Source organism: Aythya marila (assembly GCF_965140915.1).
Source record: "Aythya marila genome assembly, chromosome: 17".
Taxonomy (NCBI): Eukaryota; Metazoa; Chordata; class Aves; order Anseriformes; family Anatidae; genus Aythya; species Aythya marila.
Window position 1 is genome coordinate 4,593,037 of NC_139058.1, and position 22,955 is coordinate 4,615,991.

Below are 22,955 nucleotides of genomic sequence, written 5' to 3' on the forward strand. Positions count from 1 at the left end.
TTATATACATATCCGGTAGTTTGAAACCTCTCACTAGTAGGGCCAGAGCCACTGTATCGTCATGCTCAAAATGTCTTGCTTTTTCTGGCACCATCCTTCTCTCTTCCTTTGCCCACTGAGCAAATGAGTTCAACTTCATGAGACGTGTCTTTCTGCTACCCTGGACTACTGCAGATGGGAGCTGCCCATGCAGTAAGCGTTTGTATGTTCCAGGACAGGGAAGCTAGGAGGAGGGATGAGGATGGAAAAGCCAGCTTCACCCTGCCTTGTCTACAACCAGTGTAAACATCATGCTTTGTAGGTAAACTGAGGTAAGCTGCTGTCCCGGCTGCACATGGGAGAACGGTCCCACAAACACGGGGGTGGGACGGGATGAGAGGGGAAGAGCTCTCCCTTTCGGACGGGATCTGTGCCCACGGGCTCTGCCTCTACCGGGCCTCTCCGGGGAACGCAGCGGCCCCGCACCAGCAGCAGCAACGCCCGGCCACGGGGCCCTGCAGCGCAGCGGGTGCGGGCGCTGCGGTTTCCGCCGTCTCTTGGAGCCTCCCCAGAGCGGAGCCCGGCTGCAGAAAAAGCCCCCGCCGGGGCTTCTAGCAGCCGGGGCTCCGCCTGCCACGAGCCTTCAGTGCGAGCCGAGCCGAGCCGAGCCGAGCCGAGCCGAGCCGAGCCGGCTGCGGGCGGCTCCCAGCGCCGCTCCGGAGGCTGCCTGCGGGCGGCGAGGGGGGGAAGCTCCGGGAAGGGGGGCAGCGGGCCGGCCCGATGCCGGCATCCTCCCGACCGGCCCTATCCGCGGCCTCCTTTAGGGGGCACCTCTCCTCCAGGAATGAGCCACCGGCCGCCCTGCCCGGCCCGCGGCCGCGCACCGCGGGCACCCGTGGCGGAGCCGCCGCCGCCGCCGCCGTCGGAGCGGGCCCTGCGCGCTCCGGCTGCCCCCGGCGCGGCCCCTCCCTCCATCCCGTGCCCGTCTCCCCCGTCCTCCCTCTCACTCCTCCAGCCAGTAAATCCGATCTAGGCTGATTCCTCTCACGTCAAACCACATGATCCCATAAAACATTCATCGCCTCTCCAGCCCCGCGCCCCGCTCGCTCGCTCGCTCCCGGGATACAGTGCAGCAGGCTCCGCGCTCCCCGCCGCCGCCGCCGCCGGCTCTGCCTCCGCGGGATCCGCCGCAGCCCCGGCCCCGTGCGTGCGGCGGGCGGGAGGGAGGACGGAGGGAGGAGGCAGGCAGGCAGGCAGGCAGGGAGGGAGGGAGGGGGAGCCTCGCCTGGATGCTGACTCCAGCTCGGGGGCTGCTCATTCCCCCGATGAGCGAGGGCAGCGGCACAGGGAGAGCCCCCTCCCCGCGCGCCGCCGCTCCGCGCTCGGGCTGAAGTTTTTGCACGAGGATCTGCCCCGCTCTCGCAAGGATTGTACCGGCTGCCGCTCGACTTTGCGCCTCCAGACGTGCCTTCCCCGACCCCTAAGATGAAGAGGGCGATAGCTGAAGGTAGGTGCGTCCCCTCGTATCCCTCCCTCCCCCCACCCTCCCCTTCCCCTCCCGCCGCCGGGGCTCCCCCGTTCCCCGGGGGGGTGGCAGGGCAGTGCAGGGCGAGGCGGGCGCGTCCCCAACTTCGCACCGCACCGGGAACTTCCCTCCTTGCAACTTTCTTCGGCGGAGCGTTCAGGTCCCGCCGCGGGGGAGAGGGGCCGGACCCCGGGGGCCCGGCGACGCTTCTACCCCTAGCAGCGCTGCCCGAGCCCGGCCGGGGAGAGGCGGCGGGGGGAGCGGAGGAGAGACCGGGGCTGGATGGGGGACACGGCTGGCTCCATCCCCGGAACGGGGCTACGGGCTGAGGTCCCTCCTGCCCCGGACTCCCCCCTCTTCCCCCTCCTCGGCCCGGCCCTGGGGTGGCCAGGCTCCCCCCGAGGTTGGGGTAGGCAAAGTGTTAAGGAGGCCGGGCCGGGGGAAGCGGCGACCTGCGCTCTCAAGGCTGCCTCCCAGAGGGGCACAGCCCGTGCTGGGGGAGGTGGCCGGAACCGCGGCGCCTGCGAGGAGGGCGGGGGCAGCCCGGCTTTCCCTCCGCTCCCCTCCCGGCCGACGAGGAGCGGGGCTCCGCTCCCGAGCCTCCAGCGGAGGCTGAGCGCCGGCCCCGGCCTCCTGCGGGTGCCTCCGGCCGGGGAAGTTCGCGGAGGCTCCGGGAGCCCCGGCACCGGCAGCGCGGCGGAGGACAGCGATTACCGGGGCTCGGCAGGGATGCGCGCAGGGCCCCTCCCTCAGGGCCCCCCCGCCCTGCTCCGTCTCAGCTCGGTGCCCACTAGCGAGAGGAGCTCGGGGTGCAGCGGGGGACCCCACGTCGGGGGGGTGGGGGGGAGGCCTGGCAGAACCTCCTCCTCCCGCAGAAAATCGCCCTTTTTCATCTGCTCGGGCAGCCCTGGAGACAGCTTTTCCGTTCCATCTCCTGGTGTGGACGGATGGGGCTGGGGCTCTGCCGGCAGCAGCAGCCGGGGGCTGCGGCTGCTCTTGGGGGTGCCCCGCTGTGCACTCGTGGCTTTGCCCATTCGCAGTCTCTCCGGGCGGAACCCGAAATAAAGACCTATGTCTGGAGGAACACACGCTCTCACTCAGCAGGTTCGGGCCGCTTGGAGAAGCGTGTGCCAGCCAGGTGTGCTTTTGGAAAGCCAGTCCTCCAGGGGTTGCAATTTTTTAACTAGAGCGATCAGCCTCGCATAGGAGCTCCACTGCTGTCCAAGCTGCTGGACCAGGGAGTGTTTGACATGCAGAGCCTCTTGCTGTGTGGAGTCTCTTCCCGTGTGTGCCATCTTCAGCTTGCTTCCTTTTTCCATCACTGACACAAATAGATTTTTTTTTTTTTAGGGCTTTCTGGCTAATATATTTGTGATGATCAAGGGATATCCCCAAGCGCTGATCCAAATGGCACCCTATCTCTTTCGGATAATTGCAATCATTTTTAGTTCTGAAACTGTCAATTTATTTCTGTTTGGAAAACACCCTGGGGGCAGGCTGCAGTGATGGCTTCTCCTGTGGGCCCTTAGCGGATACTGGTATTTCAGCATCCATTTGCTATGCGCTGTGCCATAGGTGTATGGGTTACCCGTTAGATTTGCACGCAGTGGTTTTGTGAGTGTGCACGAAGTACCAAGCTGGGGGTGTGGGCTGATTGCCTGCCGTGATGCTGTAGGGAGGCTGTCAGCCATGCAGAGTGGTACCCAGGTGATGGGTGTGGTACGGGTGCCCAGGACAGCCTTCTGCCTCACACCGTTTGTGATCCTGCTGCAGCACAGCCCTTCCTCTGCGCTGTGACTTTCCCTGTGCTTCCGGCTGCTACCAGCATAATGTGAAAAAAACACTGAAGATAATGAAATACAGAAACTGTGTTACAATGGTTTTATTTATAGAACAAGGCTTTGAGGGTTTGGGTTTGAGTTTGAGTTTTTTTTTTCCCTCTGTTGTTTTTGAGTTGCTTGGGTTGCCTGGATTTCTGAGAGTTGTGACTGTAAAGTCCTTGTGAACCTTGGAAGATTATGTTTAGGTGAATGACCACTATGGCATCTGGACTACATTTCCCACCGTGGGCTGCCTGGATGCTTCAAGTGCACTGTAAGCCAGAAATAGCCACCAGGGGCAGTTAGAGGCAGAGCTTTCACCTGGTGTTCTCAGCACTTACTGCTTTATTAACACAATTTATTTATATTGAAAGAGGTTTTTCCATGCTTATTCTTTATACAATTTCTTATAAAAATAAAAGCCTATAATATGAGAACCTACACCAAACTCAGAGAATATCTATTCACTGATGTGAGAACAGCTTTCTTTTTATTGAGAGAAGACACCATTCATCAGGGTATTATTTCATGTTTCCTTTCTGTACAATATTCATTCATATCAAGGATACTCATTATTTTGGGAGCTTTGTCCCCTCATTCCCCACTGGACAGAACAATACCTTAGTCCTATATTCTGTGGGACCATCCAAGGATATGTTTGGAGAGGCTTTTTAAAGAGAAGTATCGGGGCAAAAAGGCTGAGGTGCCATTGTGTTGCTCCATGCGGTAGGGTTGTATCAGTGCAGATGTGGTTGTGTCCCTGCTGTTTTTGTGATGTCTAAGATATTTTTTTTGTGACCTCTAAGAGCACCAGAGAAAGCTGATCCAGAAAATAAGTAAATTAGGCTGCCCCCTTCACTGCTGTGACTTGTGGGCAGCAGGTGCCCAAGCTGCTGACCACCAGCGTAGGGAATAGGGCAGTTCTGTCCTTACAAGCCACGTCCTTCATTAATGACCTGCATCCTGTGCTCAGATTCTTTGAGCATAACCAGAGTGAAATCCTGCTGGGAACCTGTGCAGGAGACTGTTTATAAAGTGCAAAGGTGACGGCAGTGGGAAGGAGCATGGTGAAGAAGGGAGCAATTTGCTGCACCACCGAGGTGCCTCCCTCTGTTTTGGTCTGCTACCTGCCCTGCTCAGAAGCAGGTGCTCAGAAGGGGCAGTGGGAATGGTTGTGTGTCCAGATGCTCAGCCTGGTGGCTCACCATTGAGTTGGAAGCTGGTTGGAGGTCTGTGTGGGTCCACAATTCACATCCCCACAAACGTCTCCCGTAACACTTCAGTGCACTAGCGACGATGGTCTCATTCCTCTGTAAGCATCTACTGACACCAATGATAATTTCAGCCATTTAGCCTTTGAAAACAATAAGCAAAATCTGCGAATCCAGCAGCACCTCTGTGAATTTTCCGCCTTTTCTGGCTCAGAAGCAGCACAGGAAAATAAAATAGGGGCAGGGAAGGGGAAGGATGTTCCAAAGCCCAGCTCTCAGGCTCGCTGCCACACACCCTGCAGGCATGGTAATACTGCTGTGGGAGCCCTGAACAGCACAGCGTCCTCCTCCCCTTTCCACCCTGAGCCTTGAAGGAGAGGAGGAGGGAAAGGGAAAATCAGTTGAGCCAGAGCCTGAGCACAAAGCAGGACAAGGAAGATTGCAAAGAGCTGAGCTCTAATCTCCGTGCTGAGCCTTCCTGTGGCTGCTGTGCCCATTGCTTGTGTACCTCAGCCCTGCCGTGCCGTATGGTGCATCCTGGAGGAAAGGCTGAAGCTGCAGCCCGAGTGCAGGATTCACCCTGCACAACCAGCCGGAGGCGGAACTGAAGGGAGAAGAAAGGAGATGCTCTAATTAGGTGTGCGTTCTCTTCTCCTTGGATTTGCAATGCTTTCTGCTGCTGTCACCTTCATTAAGACATATCTCTGAGTGCCAAGTGCTTCTTTTGATGTTTGTAAAGGGGTTTATTTATACAAGAGACATGTGTACAGTGGAGCAGGAGTATCCTGTGCCACTGCAAAGAGGAGCCGTAAGAGGCAGCATCACAGTATGGTGCCTGCAAGGGCTGGGAATTGCACTAGGGCTTCTCCTTCCTGTCCACATGAAAGCTCCGTGCTGTGTCCTGGAGCCACTTGGATCTGTCTGGGATTTGTGAGTAACTGGGCTTCAGGGCAAACACGTTACAGACACACACAAGTGTGGGAGGGAGGAGGGAGCTTGTGATGTGCAGAGCCCGGCCTCTCCTTCCCTTTCATGCTTATGGTTGCAACTCCTGGAGGTTTCCAGAGACTGAAGGAAAAGAGAGGCAATTGTGCTGAAAAGTCACAGTCAGCAAAAAGAAGCAAAGGGTGGATCCTCCCATGTTTGCATAGAGATGCCCAGCCAACTCATACTGACTTTGCTAAAATGTGCAAATTCACCTCAGCTTGCGCTGGTGTCTTCTTATGGTGACAGGGACATGCAGCAGCATGAGTTTTGTGTGGCTGATTATCCATGATGGTGGTGTACAGGGATGATACATGGACTCAGAGCAGGGTGGCATCAAAGTGACAGATATTTCATTTGGTGTGTGCACAGCATGCATAGAAACGTCCCACCTGGGTTTAAGGCACAAAGCGTTGTCATGTGGTGTGCATGGGTTTTGTCCCTATTCACTTTGCCTTTAGAAAGCTCCTGGAAATCCGGGCTTCTGGCGTCTGCTTTTGACTTCCCTGTATCCTTGAGCAGGTCAGCCAGATTTTCTGTAATTTAGTTTCTGTTTTTCCAGCTCTAACACTGGGAGAGTGATGCTGAGTTATCTCCCAGTGGACCCAGAATGTGCGTAAAGGTCAGCCCAGAGCTAAAACGTGCAGGTCTGTGCTGTTGCCAGTCGCTTCTTCAGCAGTGACACAGTGGCAGGCAACAAGACTGATGATGTTCTCCTTAGGGGTGTTGCTGCATCAACAGCAGGTTTGTCTCTCTGGTCTGGGCTGCCTTCCCCACAACCTTTGCATTGCAGCTTGGAGCTGAACAATAGCGCCAGCAGATTTTATGGTATTTACTCTCTCTCTTAGGTCTCTGCTCCTGGAATCAAGGGATTAGAAAAGTACTTCAGTTTTATTTTGCAGCCTTCCTGCTTGTCAAGAAAAGCCAAATCATTACACAAGCATGTGCAAAACACTCAGAATTTTGAAAGCAAGAAAATACTTGCATACTGTGATTTTTAGTATAGTTTCTTGGGAGCTCAACAGTATGGGGCTGACATCAGCCTGAAAACTGGCAAGCAGCAGGCTGCAGCCTTTCCCCCCAGCAGTGATAGGGTCTTTTCTACATGGGTCAGGCAGGGTGGGGGTTACAGGAGATATGCTTTCAAAAAATTTGTAGAACACTTTGAAAGAGGTGTCTGAAGGTCTCTAATTAGCCTACTCCTACAACAGCTAATGTCAAAGCTTGATCAGGTTGCTCAAGGGCTTGTCCTGTCAACTTCTGAGTACCACCAAGGATGGAGCTGTCCTCTTCTCACCCATAGCTCAGACTTGTTCAACTTCTGGGCTAAGGCTGCTCAAACCCTTCTCCACCCGGCCTGCATCAGGACTATGTCCCATGTCCCTTTGGCATGGTCAAGGTATTTCTTTGACTGTCACTGGATACAGCAGTGGTGGAGCTGTCAGAGCAGGAGTGATGGTGCATGTAGTGCTTGGGACCATGCTTGATGGGAGTGAGTGATTGTCCTTGTGGTGTCAGGAGAAGGCATGGAGCTTGATCACAGAATAACAGAATGGCTCAGGTTAGAAGGAACCACAAAGATCACCCAGTTCCAACCCCTTGCCATAGGCAGGGATGACACCCACTAGATCAGGTTACCCAGGGCCTCATCTAACCTGGTCTTGAACACCTGCAGGGATGGAGCATCCACAATCTTTCTGGGCAACCTGTTCCAGTGCCTCACCACCCTCTGAGGGAAGAACTTCCTCCTAAACTCTAATCTAAATCTTCCTGTTTTGAGTTTAAAACCATTACCCTTGTCCTGTTGTTATCTGATTGAGCAAAGAGTTGCTCTCCATCTTTTTTATAAGTCCTCTAAATTGATACTAAGAAGGAGCTGAGAGTGGGGTCGCAGTCTGGGCAAGACAGAAGGCATTTCCTGACATTTTGGTCTCAGATGTGTCCACTTTTCTGGCTGCATTTTGGAGGTGTAGCACTTGGAGGTATTTTTTATGAACTAGTTACAGCTCTCCCAGCATGGTCTCCCACACCGATGTTAGTTAAAGCAATTTCTCAGATTTCATTTGCTAAAAGCCTCAAAAATGCAACAATACCCTCTGTTACTCCATCCGGTTTTATGCAGTAGAGAACAAAAGAAAAAAAAATAGTGCAATTTCCCATTTTCTGGAGCTGGCAGTACCTCCCTCTCAGACTGGGCAGCACTCAAGTACTCCAGGCTGCTGCACTGTTTTCTGGTATAAAGCAAAAATGGTATTTTCTCACCTCGTGTAGGCACACGTTGTTGATCTTGTCTAGCAATGTGGACTAGATAGCACCATGTCTGCTGCCAGTCCTCCCTATAGACCTCAGACCCAGTGTTTGCTGGAAACCTTTCCTGGATGTTGTGCAGTGGCAGTAACCTCTCTGAGGACAAACCTCACATTCCTGGAGGTGCTGGTGGGAAGGGCTCTCTGGCGCTTGTAGCACAGCCTCCCCTTCTGAGCACGGCTGTCGCCAGTGGCAGCTTCAGTCAGCAGGGTCTTTCCCTACCTGAGTCTTTGAAATCTCCAATGACAGAGGCTTTCTGGCCTTTCCCAGTGCAGGAGTGGATTAAGAAACTTTTCCTGATGTCCAAACTGAATCTCCCAAACTGCAGTTCTTGGCCACGGCTCCTTGCTGTGTCATCTGGCCTCACAAGGGAGTGTTCAGCTCCAACATTACTGCTTCCTCAGTAGTTGTAGGCCGCTATATGATTATCCCTTCACATCCTCTTTGCCTGACTCAGCCACCTTGACTCCCTCTACCTGACCTTGCAGGATGTGTGCTATAGGCTCCTGACCACCTAAGTAAGCCTCCACTAGATCACTTTGGTTTCTCCATGTCTGTTTTAGGCTCAGCAGCCCACAGCTGGACACAGGGTTCAAGCTGCAGCTCCCCAGTCCTGAACAGAGTGGGACAATAACTGCCCTCACTCTGCTGTCCACACACCCATTGACACAGCCCGGGATGTAGTTGCTGTATTCACAGTTAGAACCACCATTTGCTCATATTCATCTTGGGAAGCACCACAGCCCCCAGGCCTCCCCTCTGCTGGTTGGTTCCCCTTGTTTCTGCCCAAATTCCAGCATAGACAGCTAAGAAACCAACCCTTGACATGGCATCCCTTCTTCCTTCCCCCACCACCATCCTTAGATGGTCAAAGTCCTTTTGCTAAATGATCCTTGTTTTGCTGTTTGCTTCCTTGCAGAAAAACTTACTTGCACTGCATGTTTCTGTACGTTATCTACAGAGGTCTCCATGAAAGTCTGGAGTATCTTTATTGTTAGCTATGTTTTGATACCCATCTACAGCTATCATTCCACATGGAGATAAAAAAAAAGAGAAAGCAAACACATCACACCAGTGTAGTGAGGTTCACCACCTGCATGGAAGTTTCCAGCCAGTCACAGCTTTGCTCCATCTCGGGAGAATTCAGCCTTCCCTCGGATGGCTCTTTGAATCTTGATGCCTTTTTAACAATTGTGGTTTCTTTCATCTCTTTGTGTTACACCTTCCTTTGGAAACTAAGGAATGTTTGCATTCAAATTTGATGCTGTCTTTCCTTTCCTGAGTGCACAGGATAATTATAGTGCCTAGCATGGATGTGTACTAACTGATCAGTTATTAGTAATAATTATAATTTACATGATGGTCTAGGAAGACAGGGCACTAATACAGTAGAAGTGATGCTCTGAGATAGCAGCTCAGAATTGCTTACTGATGTGTCAGATCCTCTCCTGTGTGCTGCTCATTGGGGAAACTAGTTAACTTTTTTTTTTTTGTTGTTAAGAACAAATCTTTTGCAGGAACCATCTGGCTGCTAAATTCTTCTCCTGAAGCTGTGCAGTTTGCTGGGAGTTCATTTGCGTCTTTAGCTACTAAAGAGAAAGTAAAAGTGACTGATTAGTCTAAGACTGGGACCATTCACATCAAAGTGACAGATTTTGTGAGCTGGATTTGGGAAAGTGCTTAAAAATGGTGTGTTTTCATTAAATTTTGAAGACTGTGGGCAGAACTGTGCTCTCGGCACTCCAGCACAGCTCTCGACTCTGCACCCTGCATCGTTATGTCAGAGTGAATTGTGTGGCTGTTAAAATTTGTGTGTGCTTGTTTGATGACTTTAAATATTGATTTTAATTGTGCGTCTTTCTTAAGGCCGTGAGTGATGATCAGAGCCACGTCCAATACACCACGCGCATAACAGCAATGTGCACAGTAAAGATGCGAACCCAGCCTGACTCTCAAATAGATGGGAGGAGGGGGAGGAAAGGAAAAATTTTTGGAGGCCCAAGATCCAGTTTTCTTTGCTTCCAGGCACCACAGGGGGCTTTGTCAGAGACATGCCATCGGCTGCCACGCAAGCCAGGATTTCAGAAGCCTTTTGCAAGTGCTGGTGTCAGGCTATGAAGGCTCCTCTGTCAGAAGGTGTCTTTTGAAATCATAATAACAAATGCATAGTTTGTTAACATTGTCTGCAGAGCAAAATGATCGCTTGAAAGCCAGCAGCACATCTCCATGGCAGCATCCTGCTTTTAGGGGTGATGGAAGAAGCAGTGATGGGGAGCAAAGCCCCCTCCCTGGCACAGATTCCTTCCCAAGTGTGCGTGTCCGGCACGGGGCTGGCCATGATTGATGCTTGACGGTTCCCATGCTTGTACAAACATGGTTAGCATTGGCTTTACACTAGAGGGCTGTCTGTCCCTTTCCCTTCAGAGGAAAGGCATTAGTCTGTGCGCTGTGAATGCTCTTGTCGTTCACAGTCTCCAAACAATTTGACAGCGGCCTGTTTTGTCAGGAGGGTAATGTGAAGTGGGCTTTTACTTACTGCTCCCCGCCTCCCTTTGTGCTGCATACGAACATCCAAGTCCTGGTCTGGAGCGTGCTGTGGAGCTGTTTGTCTGGAGTGACATGAAACCTCTCTGGTTATATTGCAAGGCACTCTCGCCTCCTCCACTGAGCGAGTGCAGCCACAGGTCAGCAGCCTCGTTGCAGAACCAGCAGGCTTCAAACAGGTGGGGACTTTCCCCTTTGTTCTTTCAGGGCATTTCTGCTCTCAGCAGTGAGGTCTCCAAATGTTAGCACAGGGGCTCACTCTGCTCTTCCAGTCATATCCTATGGCTGCCTTGTGCTTGTGAGGGGCTGAAGCCCAGGACGTCAGCAGATGCACTCTGCAAGTTGTGGTTTGAGATGCTTTGGACATGGCTATCCTGGGGGTTGGGAAGGGTTTTCAGGGCCCCTCAGTCTGAGAGAGGTTTGGCAGCCTTCTTTCCATAACCTCAGGTGGGACAGCTTCCTCTGAGTGCTGGCAAGTGGGGCTGGGACCTCTGTGGAACCACTAGACCTTGGCCACCACCAAGGGCAATTGCTTCAGGTCCGTGCAGGCACCCGTATCATTAATTTGTTTAATTCTGTTCCCAGTCACCTTCATCCAACCTGGCTTTAATTTGGACGAAGGTGAAACCACATGAGGTTTGGAATAGCTTAACAGATCCGGTTTGAATTCAGGACTTTTCCACAGAGTGGTGTGACACAAACACAGGCCCCTCAGTGCCTTCCGAGCGCATTGTACCAACTGCCTTCGACACCTTTGTTTCTGTTCCTGCATGCCTCTGCACGCAACGTTCGGCTCGCTCGGGGCAAATGTGGTGTTAATTGAGAGCAGCCAAATCCCTCGGCCCTGGCTAACGAGGGTCTGCTTCAGCGAGCAGGGCTGGAGCTGGGGCCCTGGGTGGGCTGGGAGCCAGCTGGGGGGAGGCACTGGGCTGTGGGCTGGGGCTGCGCCATGCACGCACTGAGGTGCAGGCATTGCTTCTCCACCAGCAGCTGATTTATCAAGTCCAGGGACTCCTGTCGCTCCCTCCCTTCCTCCCTCCCCTGTTTCTCAATTTGCAGTTAATACATCCTGAAGGGAGGGGAGAATTAATAATGGTAATTACAGCAGCTCACGGTCCTGAGTGCTGGCGATGGATGGTGGCAGAGCGCTGTGCCATGGGGGAGCTGGGTGCTGCCTGCTGGGACCTGCTCTCCACCACCACCACCCCACGGCAGGGGGGTGCCAGAAGGTGGATCGGGAGCAGGCTGAGATCTGCCATCACCTCAGCCTGGGACAGGGCTGCTCCTGGGCTGGGCATGCAGGATTTTGACACCCGTTGGCTGTCTGTGTGTCAGCTGCTGCAGGCAGGCATTGCTTTGCTGTCTCTGCTCCTGGCCTGGTCGCCTGCTGCAGGAGGGAATCGCCTGACTTCTGATGTTGCACTTCTGCCTTGCCTCTTGGCTTTGGCTTTGCTCCTTTGGCTAACACCGCCCTGCAGACCTGGCCCTGGGGCACATAAAGGTCTGCAAAGTAGCCCGTTTTGCTGTGGGGAAGGCAGCCTGCCCGTGGTGTGGGATGTTCCCTGCCCAAGCACCCAGAGCTCTGACAAAGCACTGGGGCCACACCGCTCTTCCCCACCCATGGAGACCAGCAGCTGCTGAATCCCTTGCTTGGCTAGTTCCATTTAAATGAATTTTAGGGCCACTGGGTGAAACAGCGTTAGTAGAGAGCAAAGGGATTCTGTCAATCAAGCCTGTCGGGGTGGTGCCAGCTCTCACAGGCTTTGAGGTGTCGTTTTCAAGCCTCAGTTTCTGACATTGTGCAATGAAGTGAGCCTTAATGCCTGGCCAAAGCCCTGTGGCTTGCACCTAACACTGGAAGGGGTAATATCTTTGGGTGCAGTGTTACCCACAGGATGAACCATCTCTTCTGGTCATTATAACACTAACCTTTCCTCATGTGGCATGCTGTTTGTTGCCTAGAGCTCACTGCGCTCTGACTGAAATGCAGTGCCTGGAAATTAGGCAGTGGCTATTTAAACGGCAGCCCCAGGTCAGCAGTCACTATTCTGGCTTTACTGAGGCAGCATCCTCTCCGGTGTGCAAACAGGAAGAGGCTGGGGTTGGGGGTGCTGCTGGGGCTCTGCTTTCCTCCTCGACAAGCGGCTCTGGGTCTGAATAACGGACCCTTGTTCTCCTAGGTTGGAAGAAAGCACCAAGGGAGCAGCTCAGCCAAAGAGAGACATTTATATGAGTGGCAGAATAAATGGATCTGAGCTGCCTCCTGGGAATCAGCCCAGAAGAGACTGACTTTACTTGGCCATGGCTTTCCAGTGTGAAATGCTTTTCTTTCTCTGTATTTATTTTTGGCTTTCCTAGTGTTTTGCTAGGCTTACAATTAATCCTAAGCTTCTGGGTGGCCAGCTGGGCTGCGGGGAACACAGTCTTCCTCAAAGCAGTTCGCTTGGTCATTTCCTGAGGACTTTGGATAAATTTTCCTGAGGACCTCCCATAAATACGGGGAGTCCAGGAGTTCCTGACCCATGCCCACCTTGGACTGATGGAGAAGAGGAACCTGTACCTCCAGCCTTTGTGGGAAGGGGGTGAACAAGTTGCTTGGCACGCTCATATCACATGCATGGGGGATTTGTTCTTTCTGTAAGGAGGTGAGAGCTGGGCTGGGCTGCAGGAAGGCAGGGTGTGCTGCTGTCACAGCACGTGTGAGTTGGTGGCAAGTAGGTGTGTTTGCATGGGTATTAGGGCTGGGCTCACCTCTCTCACCCAGGTGCACCTGGCATGTTTTTATTGTCGTGAGCATCCCGCAGAGCATATATTGCCAGCTCCAGCCTGGCCACCGATGTGAAATGTTGGCTGTGGGGTCGTGTGGTGGGCTGCAGGGCTGGCAAACCCTGGGAGGAGCTGGGGCTCCCCAGCGCTCCCTGTGCTGCTGCTCGCTGTCTTCAGTGCTGTAGGGGCATCCCAATCCCCTGATGTATTTGGTGCCTGCCTTCTGCACGTGTTCTCTGGCAAACACAGAGCAGGTGCCCACTAAGGCAGCTCTCTGCATGTTGTGGGCTCATTTCCCTGTGCAGACCTTCTTCCCTCCTCTTGCTGCAGCTGAGATGGACATGTCTGTGCTATGTCAGCTTTGATTTCTGAGCCTTTTTATCTTGTTCCTGTATTCCTAAAATGAAGGCTTTGCTGCTGTTCATCTGAGTATGACACCCTCGCCACAGACCTTTGTGCCCCGATTCCTGCTTTTAAAGCCCTAGGTTCAATGAGGGGAAAGCACTGATGCCAAAACTCCTAAAACAAAATATAGTGGTGAGGGTGTTGTTTTTTTCTGCTCGTTGTGCTGGTGGGAGACAGGCGTAGATGCGCTTGGGCACCTGCTGCTGTCTGCTGCAATGCAGGCAAGGCACAGGCCAGTGAGCAGAGTGAGGGGCCGGGGCGCAAGGTCCAGCTCTGCTGGCGACCTGCTGTCAGACGGATCATTTAGCCCATGACATGCAGAGGCCATGGGCCAGTGGCCCCCCGCTGCCTCGGTGTGTGGCTGCAGCACAAGCCCCTCCTGATACACTCGCATCAGCATGTTGCTGTCCTGCTATCTGGAGAGGAGGAGGACAGTAGTCACCTCTGCTTGTCCCCACATCCCCAGGGTTCAGAAGAGACCAGGTGCATGGTGAATGTCCCCAGGGGAGGAGATAGGACATTCTGACAGTCCTGTTGCCCTGAGCTTGGGGAACGCAGTGCTGGACTGCTAAAGAAGACATATGAGCTCTCCCTGTGTGCCAGGCTGGAGCAGCTCAGGCATTTACTGCTCTCTGTAAAACTGAGAATCCTGTGAATTAAAGGAAGGAGCCTGACACTTGGCACCAGCAGAGGTGGGAAGTGGTAATTGGAGACGATGAAGGCACAGGAATCTCTCAACATGATGGAAGCTAAATGACACGGTAAGGAAAATTGCGCCTTGTTGTGAGTGTCAAAACTGACACGGAGGCAAAGGAGATGAGCAGTGTTTGCAAGTGCACCCCGACAGCTCCTGTGAGAGGGCCTTGGCCAAGCTTTGGCTCAGTCTGCCTGAGCAGTTCGCGTGATCCACAGCTCCCTCTGCTGCATTCCCCCGCACCTCTCATGCTTGGGAAGGGAGAGGTGATGGGCAAGATGGGGTGTTTGTGCCAAGCGCAGCCTTGTGCTGCCTTGCAGTGGCCCTCCAGGCCCTTCTGGATCATGAGGCTGGATGCATACATGTAGTTGTAAGACCAAGATGTCCATTAGAGAGTGTGTGTGTGTCTGGATGCGTACGCACACACATGCTGAGCTGTGTGAGCAGAGCACACGTGTTTGGAGAAGTGAGCAGGTCCTGGCAAGAGATGCAGGGAAGGCTGCCTTCATTTCTGTCATGGGACAGGGGTGAAAATGATGAGCCCACCTTTCATCACGTGCAGGGGAAGGGTCCACAGCTTGCTTGGCACCCCAAAGAGACAGAAAAATCGGAGATGCAGAACAGAAATAGTTAAACAAATGGCTGTGCTGAATACAGGCTGATGACAGGCTCTGTTGGGCGCCTGGTCTGCACTGCTGCCTGCTGCAGGGGCAGGGTGTGTGTTGGGGCAAGCTGGAAAAGCCCTGCCTGACCTGGTGGTTTGGACCTGGTGGTTTTGGAGGCTCCTGTACACAGGTGATAGCACAGTGACAAGTGGCACGGGGACGGTAGGTCGGCTGTTCCCTGTAGTGCAACAGCCAGATGGCAACACGCTGAGAAGCGTAGGAGGAGAGTGTTTCACTAGCAGGAGAGTCCTATGGAGCTGCCTCCCTCGAGGTCCTGCTGAAAGGCCACTGAAGGTCCCAGCAGGGGCCAAGTATTTATATTTTCAAGAAAACATCCAGCAATGCCAGCCTGCAGGCTCTCCTGCTGCTGGCCAAGGTGGCGGAGAGCTGAGGCTGTGAGACAGCCCTGCTGCCTGCTTCCTGCAAGGAGGGGACATCACCAGAGCCAGCCGGGTGGCTCCTTCAGGAAACAAGCAGTGGGTGCCACCAGCCTCAGCACTGTCCATCTTTCTCCTCAGCCCAGAGCTGTGGGTGCAGGTGCATCCTTGAGACCTTCTCCCTCTTCAGCATCTCCACTTTGGTTTCTTGCTTTAGAGGAACTTGCTAAGCAGATGAGAGAGTGAGTTGTTATTCTTCTAAGCTTGACACAAAGGTCCAGAGGAGCATAAACAGATCTTGGGAAGAAAAGGTAGAAGGTAAAGCTGAATATTGAATGCACGTTTATCAGTGGTGGATGCGCATTGCTCAGCATTACCAAAAGGCTGATGCTGAGCCACTCAGCATTGCTGAGCCGGGAAACTGGTGCTGCGCCCTGTGGTGGTCCTGTGCCCGGGTGGTCCTGTGCCCACGCTCTGGGGGAGGCCCTCTGCTTCTCCCACCATGTGTGCTGCAGGAGTTTCTCGCTATGTTTCAGAAGCCTGTGGCTGAGCCTGAGCCCTATCCCACTGAGAGCCCTCCCTGGCTGCTGCTTTGCTCCTTCTCAGCTGAAGCCAACCCTCCCCTGTTGTGTGATTCACTCCCGGCTTGTTCATTTGAATTTTCAATGGTCCTCCTGCATGCACTGTAAAGGGTATTTAATGTGAAGCATTTTGCTGAGCCTGTAGCCCTTGGAGCTTTTTGCAGAGACTCTTTGTGGCCTCCCTGGGTGCATTATTGGAGAGATGCAGTCCCAGGCACACTGTTGAAAGCAGATGTCGTGCTTGTTAATACAGAATTGCCTTCATTGCTTCTTCCTATGACACATCCAGTCCTGGTTGTTCCCAGGAGGTATCCTCCTCCATGGCCTGGGATGCTCTACAGATGCATGGGCAAAACTTCATCCTCTCCACTGCTTGTGGTCCTTTGTTTTTGTGCCCCTCAGAACCAGAGGCCCCTGCAGAGGCTGCACAGTGCCACTTGAAAGGATCCCTCAGCCCTGGTGGGCACAGGGTGCTGGCGCTCCCTGTGCAGCAGTCTGGCAGCAGTCCATCTCCAACAGCTGCCTGGCTCTTTTGAGCAGCACCAGGAAATATGCAAATTTAACCTTTGAATTTACCATGCTGTTCTCTTCCTGGGAAATGTCACTCTGGGCATCAAGCTGGGACCTCTGGGAGGGGAGTGGGCATCAGTGGTGTATGCTCCATCTCTGGGAACACAGATGAGGAGTTGGATCCTCCAAGGAGTCTTGAGATGCTCCCTGCAGGCAGCAGCTCTTGTGCTCAGCCTCGCTGTCAGCACAAGCTGCCCCGTGCCCCAAATCTACCCCTGTCAGCAGGGACACATCTTGGTGGCAAGAGCTGCTCACAGTGCTGGGGACAGGCACAGTCCTGTACCTCGGGGAAAGTAGCTTGGCAAGGCCTGATCTGGATGCAGGAGAGAGCTCCCTGCCCAGCTGCATGTGCAGCAGATGAGGAGCTGAAGGGAATCCCGTGTGCTGAGGCTGTCAGTGACTGATGGGACCATCCTAGCTCGGGCTAGAGACTAAGATGAAGGGCTGAGTTTACAGGCTGCCCCTGGGAGGTGTCTACGGAGCAAAATAAAGGTGTGATTACAGTGTGGGCAGGAGTGACAGTGCAAAGAAGATGGATTTCAGCATGGCTGAATAACCAAGGACCATATCCACATCCCAGGAGGGCCCTGCTGTGGTTGCTGGCCCATCCGTGCTGCAGCCTTCCCCATCATGTCAGATCTGTTACTGTCACGAGCTGCAGCCTGTGTGGCTGTGCCTCTCTCTGCAGTGTTCCCACCACACCTGTGATGGCTGAGCCACCTGCAGAGCTTGGCAGCTTCACGGGTGGCTTTGGGAAGGCAGAACACACCTGGGGAGCACTGTCAATGGCTCTAGTTGTGTGGCCCCAGTGCAGGGTGTCCCCCGCAGCTTTTTGCAGTTATTACAGTTCTCAGTGTGCATCTGTCTCTGTGTAAGACAAATGTTTTGGGGTCAGCAGTGCAGGAGCTCTCAAAGAATGAGACAAGGCATGCGTCTGGGCTCTCCTCCAGGACCCCCCAGTAACAGTCAGCATGGGCAGTTCCAGGCTAGCAAGACCCTGAAATAACAGAGCAGGGTGCAGCCTACCTTCACAAGCATCCCTAAAAATAGCAAGACAGGATGTCCATGTGATGGGCTTTGGTAGGAAAATAGATTCATTTCCCAGCTCCCAGAGGGTTTTTTGGAAACAGCAGAGAGTAAATAAGGGTTTTGAAAGTGATGACAAATACCTTGGAGGTGCCCTTCCAAGCAGCCTTAACTGTTTTAAATTACACTCACATCTCCAGTGGCTCTGAGACAGCAAGCTTGAGGCCCTGAAGATCTCCAGATCTAGCATACTCTTATTTGCTTGGGTGCTAATTAAGAGAATGTCGAAACTCTGATATGTATTCTATAACTCCCTGTAAATTCTGATAAAAGCCATTACAAATCCATCACAGGTGTATTAAAATCACCTTAATTAATAAACTATAAACATAACAGTCTTCTGGAGAACGACTGTGAACACTGAAAGGGACCATGGGACAGGGATGGACACCAAGTTGCAGAGCAATGAGGTGAGGTGGGGAGGATGCTGCCCATGCAGTCTTTATTCCCCAGTACCAAGGCAGCACAGCAAAGCTTTTCTGCACAGGAAAGCTGCTGGTCTCAGATCTGGTAATTAAGCACTTGAGCTACTACAGAATAACTTGGTTTGGCCAGACGTTTCACAGTGGCTGCTCGGGGACCAAAAAGGCATCATGGTCTTTGTCTCCCCGGTATGGTTGGAAAGATCAGAGCAGTGCAGGAATGGGTTTCCCTGTCCTGTGCAATGTGAGAGTGTGTGGCCAATAGTTGTGTCACCCAAGGGACACTGATTTAAACCCCTGTGGCAGAAGAGGGCCCTGTACCAGATTAACCACAAGAGTCAGCCTGCCTCGAAGCTTTGCAAGCATTCTGGACCGAAAGATGCCAAATTATGTACACAAAGAAGAATAGATCCAAAGAGATGGAGATTAGGTTGTTATCCCCTCGCAGCAATGGTTTGCTTACAGCATGCTTTGAACCCAGTGGCAAACTGGGATCTATTGCCTGGGGAACTGCTGTGACCACTAGGGCATCTCTGGACTTTGTGTGCTCCTTGACCAGGAGTAGCGTCCTGGCCTACAGACAGCCTAATCCTGACCAAGTTTTCTTGAAACCAGTCCTAATAGATCGAGTTTCCACCATATTCATGTTTTCTGATGAAAAATGCCTCTCAGAAAGGGAATACTCACTTGCCTGAAGAGAAAGGATGCTGGAGTTAGAGCTGCAGGTGTGGTTAATACACAGATGCAAGAAGGAGGTGGATTCCTGGATGGAGAGCTCACATCCAGAGCTATGGTGAGTTTATGTCCCTGAAAAACTATGAACAGAAATGCCCTACTTCCAGATGGAACAGTTCAGGGAAATCCCATGAGTTGTCCTGTAAAGGAACTTGGGTTCAGAAAACAGGGGCTTTATCATCCGCTTGTCTTCCAGGAGACAGCAGGAAGGTCCAAAGGCTTTCTGGGTGATGGGGCAGTTTTGTTTCTTCTGTCCCTGACTCCTTTTGCAATAGCTCAATGAAGAATATTTCCATTTCACCGAGTATTTCCTCTGCTGGATCTGGATGGCTGTGCAGGTGTCGCCCACCAGCATGCCCCAGGGAATGTGACATTTCAATTCACGTTACCACATGGGTACTTTGGGGGGAAGCATCAAATTGAGAGACCTGCACCTCTGCCTGTCTTCTCCGTCTTGCTTTTTACCAGACAGGCTGGGCTTTCCTGGTCTCTCTGACCAAGGGCAATAGCTGACATGGGAAACAAGCCAGTGAGAGGAGGTCACCTTTTTTTTATTAAAGCTATCTCAATTTGCACTTTGGCAATGATGGTGCAGTTTCTTCAGGAGCAAGAAAGCAGCTGTGTTCCCTGCTTTGTTGGTTCAGAAGTCTGAATGTCCCTCACAAGGTTTATTGCTCGGCCCACCTTGATAACATGATGTTTGAGCCCACTGTGAAGTGTGCCTTCCCCAAGTGCCTTTTACTCCCAGCAGTACTCCCAATCTGTGTCAGCTGAGGGTTGATGAGGTGATGTGTGTGACAACTGTCTGGGTGCTGAACTCACAAATCAGCATGGCTAAAGGAGAGCTCACCATGCAATGATGCAGCATCTACATATTCCTCATATAGCATCTCCAAGCCCTGACAGGCTCCAGACAGCTGCTGTCTATAATAGACTCTATTCCTCACCTGCCCTGGGGCTGAAATGCTGATCTGTCATCCACTGGCAGACTGTTCAGCCCCTCCTAAACCCACGATGTCCATTTGTGGTACCTGCATCCTCTCCTGGTTATTCACCCCCTGGGTGAGGAGGACCTCCCTGGTCTCCTGGCCCTGCAGCGCCTTGCAGGGCAGCTCCAGACAGCCATGAGATTGCCCCTCTGGGACACTGGAGGTTGGGACCTTGGAGTCTGGCCTGAGAATAGCAGTACAATTGCTGTCTCTCTGTGAGAAAGCCTCCCTGTTTTCAGGCTGCTCTGTCTGGACAGAGAGCAGGTGGTTTGGGAAGGAGCAGAGGAACTTTGTGTGGTGATGGCACCCACAAGGACCACTCTAGCTGTGTCTGAGGCAGCTCTGCAACATGTGAAGTGGCTGTGTCCTCTGTCCCCAGCAAGGGGACCCTTGGGGGTCACCCCAGCCCACCTCCTTGAGAACTCAGGATAAAGGTTTCCAGGCACTACTGAACTGTAACTCCCTTTCCACGGAGGGTGACAAGTCTGGTTACTGTGGTTCAGGGCTGTACCATACCTCTGGCACCGTCAGTGGTCATCTGTTCCTGGTTAGGCAGCAGAGCTTATCTCACACCTCTTGCTTGATGCCTGCTTTGCTTGGGGCATGCCTCTTGGGAGCCTGGAGAGCAGTTCAAGCAGTTCAAACCTTCAGGAACTGCCCTACATCTAGAGGACTCTGAAGGTGCCCAATAGGGCCTGTTGGAGCTGGTGGGGCAGGGCACCATTCTGTCTTTCAGGCTTTGCATTCCTCCTGCATATCTTGGCCCTGGGACACCCCTGGAGTCCCACTCCTCATATTGCTTGGTGCCCAGGGAGTCCCTGCTGTGCTGGAGAGCTGTGCTGTGGCTTTGGTGTACCCATGGCAGCACTGAAGGTCTAGGGAGGTGTGGCAACAGACTTTGCATAGAGGATGCACATCCTGATGGGTTTTTCATGGTTGACCAGGTTAAAGCACCCCAGCACTTGTGTCCTGGCACTCTGTAACACTTCTACACTGTCTTCTCTGCTGTCTAAGATGATATTTGAGCAGGCTATGGCCAGCCTGGCACGTAGGAACAGCTCCTGCTCCAGCTCAACTCAGGAGCTCTTTGACCAGCACTGGGGCAACAACTGCATGGTCACCTCTGGGGCAGAGGAGGATGCATGGGCTGGAACAGAGAACGTGGGGCCCTACTGGGGAGCTTTGCCTCCTGGACGTGCCTCAGGCTGGTGGGGGCTGGTTGTCCTCCAGAGCATGGGGAGGTGATGCAGGTCCTGTGCAGGGCCAAAGGTCCTCCGTACCAGTGCTCTTGGTTGACTGAAGAGACTGTATACTCTGCTCTCCAGAGGGGCCACAAAGTCTCCCTAGGAGGTGGATGGACCTCTGTGTGCCCTCAGTGGTTGGTCCTGCCACCAGCTACAGCCTGTACAAACCGAGATGGTTTCCCTTAAATGCATCTTGCCTCAAAAGCTATGGGTTGCAGGGACAAAGGGGTCTGTCCCCTTTACTATTTTCCTCACACTGCTTTGCTTGGCTCTGGAGACAGTCTGCCTTGTGATATCTTATCTGTGTGCAGTGTCTGCAGGTCCCCTGCTGTCTGAGGAGAGATGGGGCTGCTTGGTTAAAACCACAAAAGCTAATTACTTTTCCTTATTGCACTGCTGAGATCACATTCATCTGAATCCCCACCAACATCTCCAGAGATAAGGGATCTCAGTGGGGACTAACCTACACGTGAGACAATCTGGTCCCAGGGGAGAGTGAGTTAACCCCTGCGCAGCCGAGGAGATGTGGGCTGGGTGGGACTGGGAGTCCAGATGTCCTGCCCTGGGGCTGGGTCACAGTGTGCTGTGCCTGCTGCCGTGCTTGTGAGCTGCTGAGCTTGGCCAGCTGGAATGGATGGGCTAATCCCCCTGCCACTCACCTGGAGAGGAGGGAGGCGTGATGGGGGAGCCAGCTCCTGGCTTGTCTACATAGAGGCGCTTCTGTGGAGACCTCAGCTGTGAAGTTCTAGCACACATTGCATCCTGAGGCATGGATACAGACACGTTTATGGCTTCCTTGCCATGGCCCATGTGTGTACGGCAGGACTGATGCATCTCCCATATTTGACAATATCTGTGCATCAAGGCTGCACACAGCCAGAGCTGGAAGACATTTTGGGAGAGAGTGGCAACTACAGCAGAGCTGCCTGTGCTCTGGGTTAGGGGGGTTTATTCCCAAATGCCTTCAGGAGCTAACATGTGAGCTGCTTGTACACATGTCTAACTGCAACTGTAAAGGAAAGCAGCAGAGATTTCAAATGGCACTGCCTGTTTTACCATTTCAGGAAGAAGAGTGTCTTATTATAATTGCCTTGCTTATTTGGAAGAAAAAGCCCACTGTAGTTACTAGAAATTCAATATAGAAATTACTGGTTACTACCCTCTGTAGACTAATTTTGAGGGTAGCAGAAGAATGAGGAATTTAATGCACACTATAATGAATGTCAATCTTCTCTCTTAATGAATAGGAATCACAGTTTGCTGCACATTGTAGGGAAATGAAAAGCATCCAAAGTTCAATTCACTTTTTTCTTTTTTTATCCTTTCTATTTTTTGAGAGAGAGAGAGAGAATACGTTGCACAGCAGATGGGTACATTCATTTGTGAACGCTAAGGATTTTTATCTTGCACCATACGAGTCAAGGTTTTCCTTCAACAGAGCTTTGTAAAATTTCCTATACAAGTAGAGGCATAATGCCATTTACAGAGCTGAATCCTTGAGAGAAAAGTGATTTTTTTTTTTTTTTAACCTTCCCTCCTGTAGCAAACCATGCAGACAATTAAAAGCAGCGATGACCCACTCCTTGTTTGATGTGTACTTGCTGTTCTCAGCTATGGCTTTGCTTGCTGGATACACAGAGGAGCATTTCTGCGTGCATGTGTGACAACTGTGCCATTAGGTCCCTGAGAGGGGACACAAAACCACATCCTACTGCTGCACACCAGAGTGGTGCCGCTGCCTGCTCCTGTTGCCAGCAGGGATCCCCCACCGCGAGCCAAAGGACAAGTTTGCAGCAAGAGCTTTACATCTGAAAAGGCAGACATAGTTAGCACGGGCAGCATTGTTCCTAGCTGAGGAGGCTGTGCAGGAATTTGTGTTTAACAGCAGGGAGAGGGTGGACAACTCAGCAACCTAGCTCCGTGGTCCGCAGGATCTTGGTCTGCTAGAAATGTCTTTGTTTGCGTGATGCAGGATCTCTGGAGGAACAGAGCTTCTCAAACCCATGAATGAGAGGATGCCTGTGGAGCAGCAGAAACTGTTAACGTGTGTC

The 22,955-nt window shown here is 52.7% G+C and overlaps 1 protein-coding gene across 1 annotated transcript in view; it reads left to right on the top strand.

Moving 5' to 3' along the window:
- Positions 1 to 1,297: 1,297 nt before the first annotated feature.
- The window catches only part of RTN4R (reticulon 4 receptor), a 73,360-nt gene continuing 51,702 nt past the window's right edge, over positions 1,298 to 22,955 (top strand). The window contains exon 1 of the mRNA XM_082774443.1: positions 1,298 to 1,486. Within this exon, the coding sequence (XP_082630569.1) occupies positions 1,465 to 1,486 (22 nt within the window). The 5' untranslated portion in view covers positions 1,298 to 1,464. The remainder of the gene's footprint in view (positions 1,487 to 22,955) is intronic.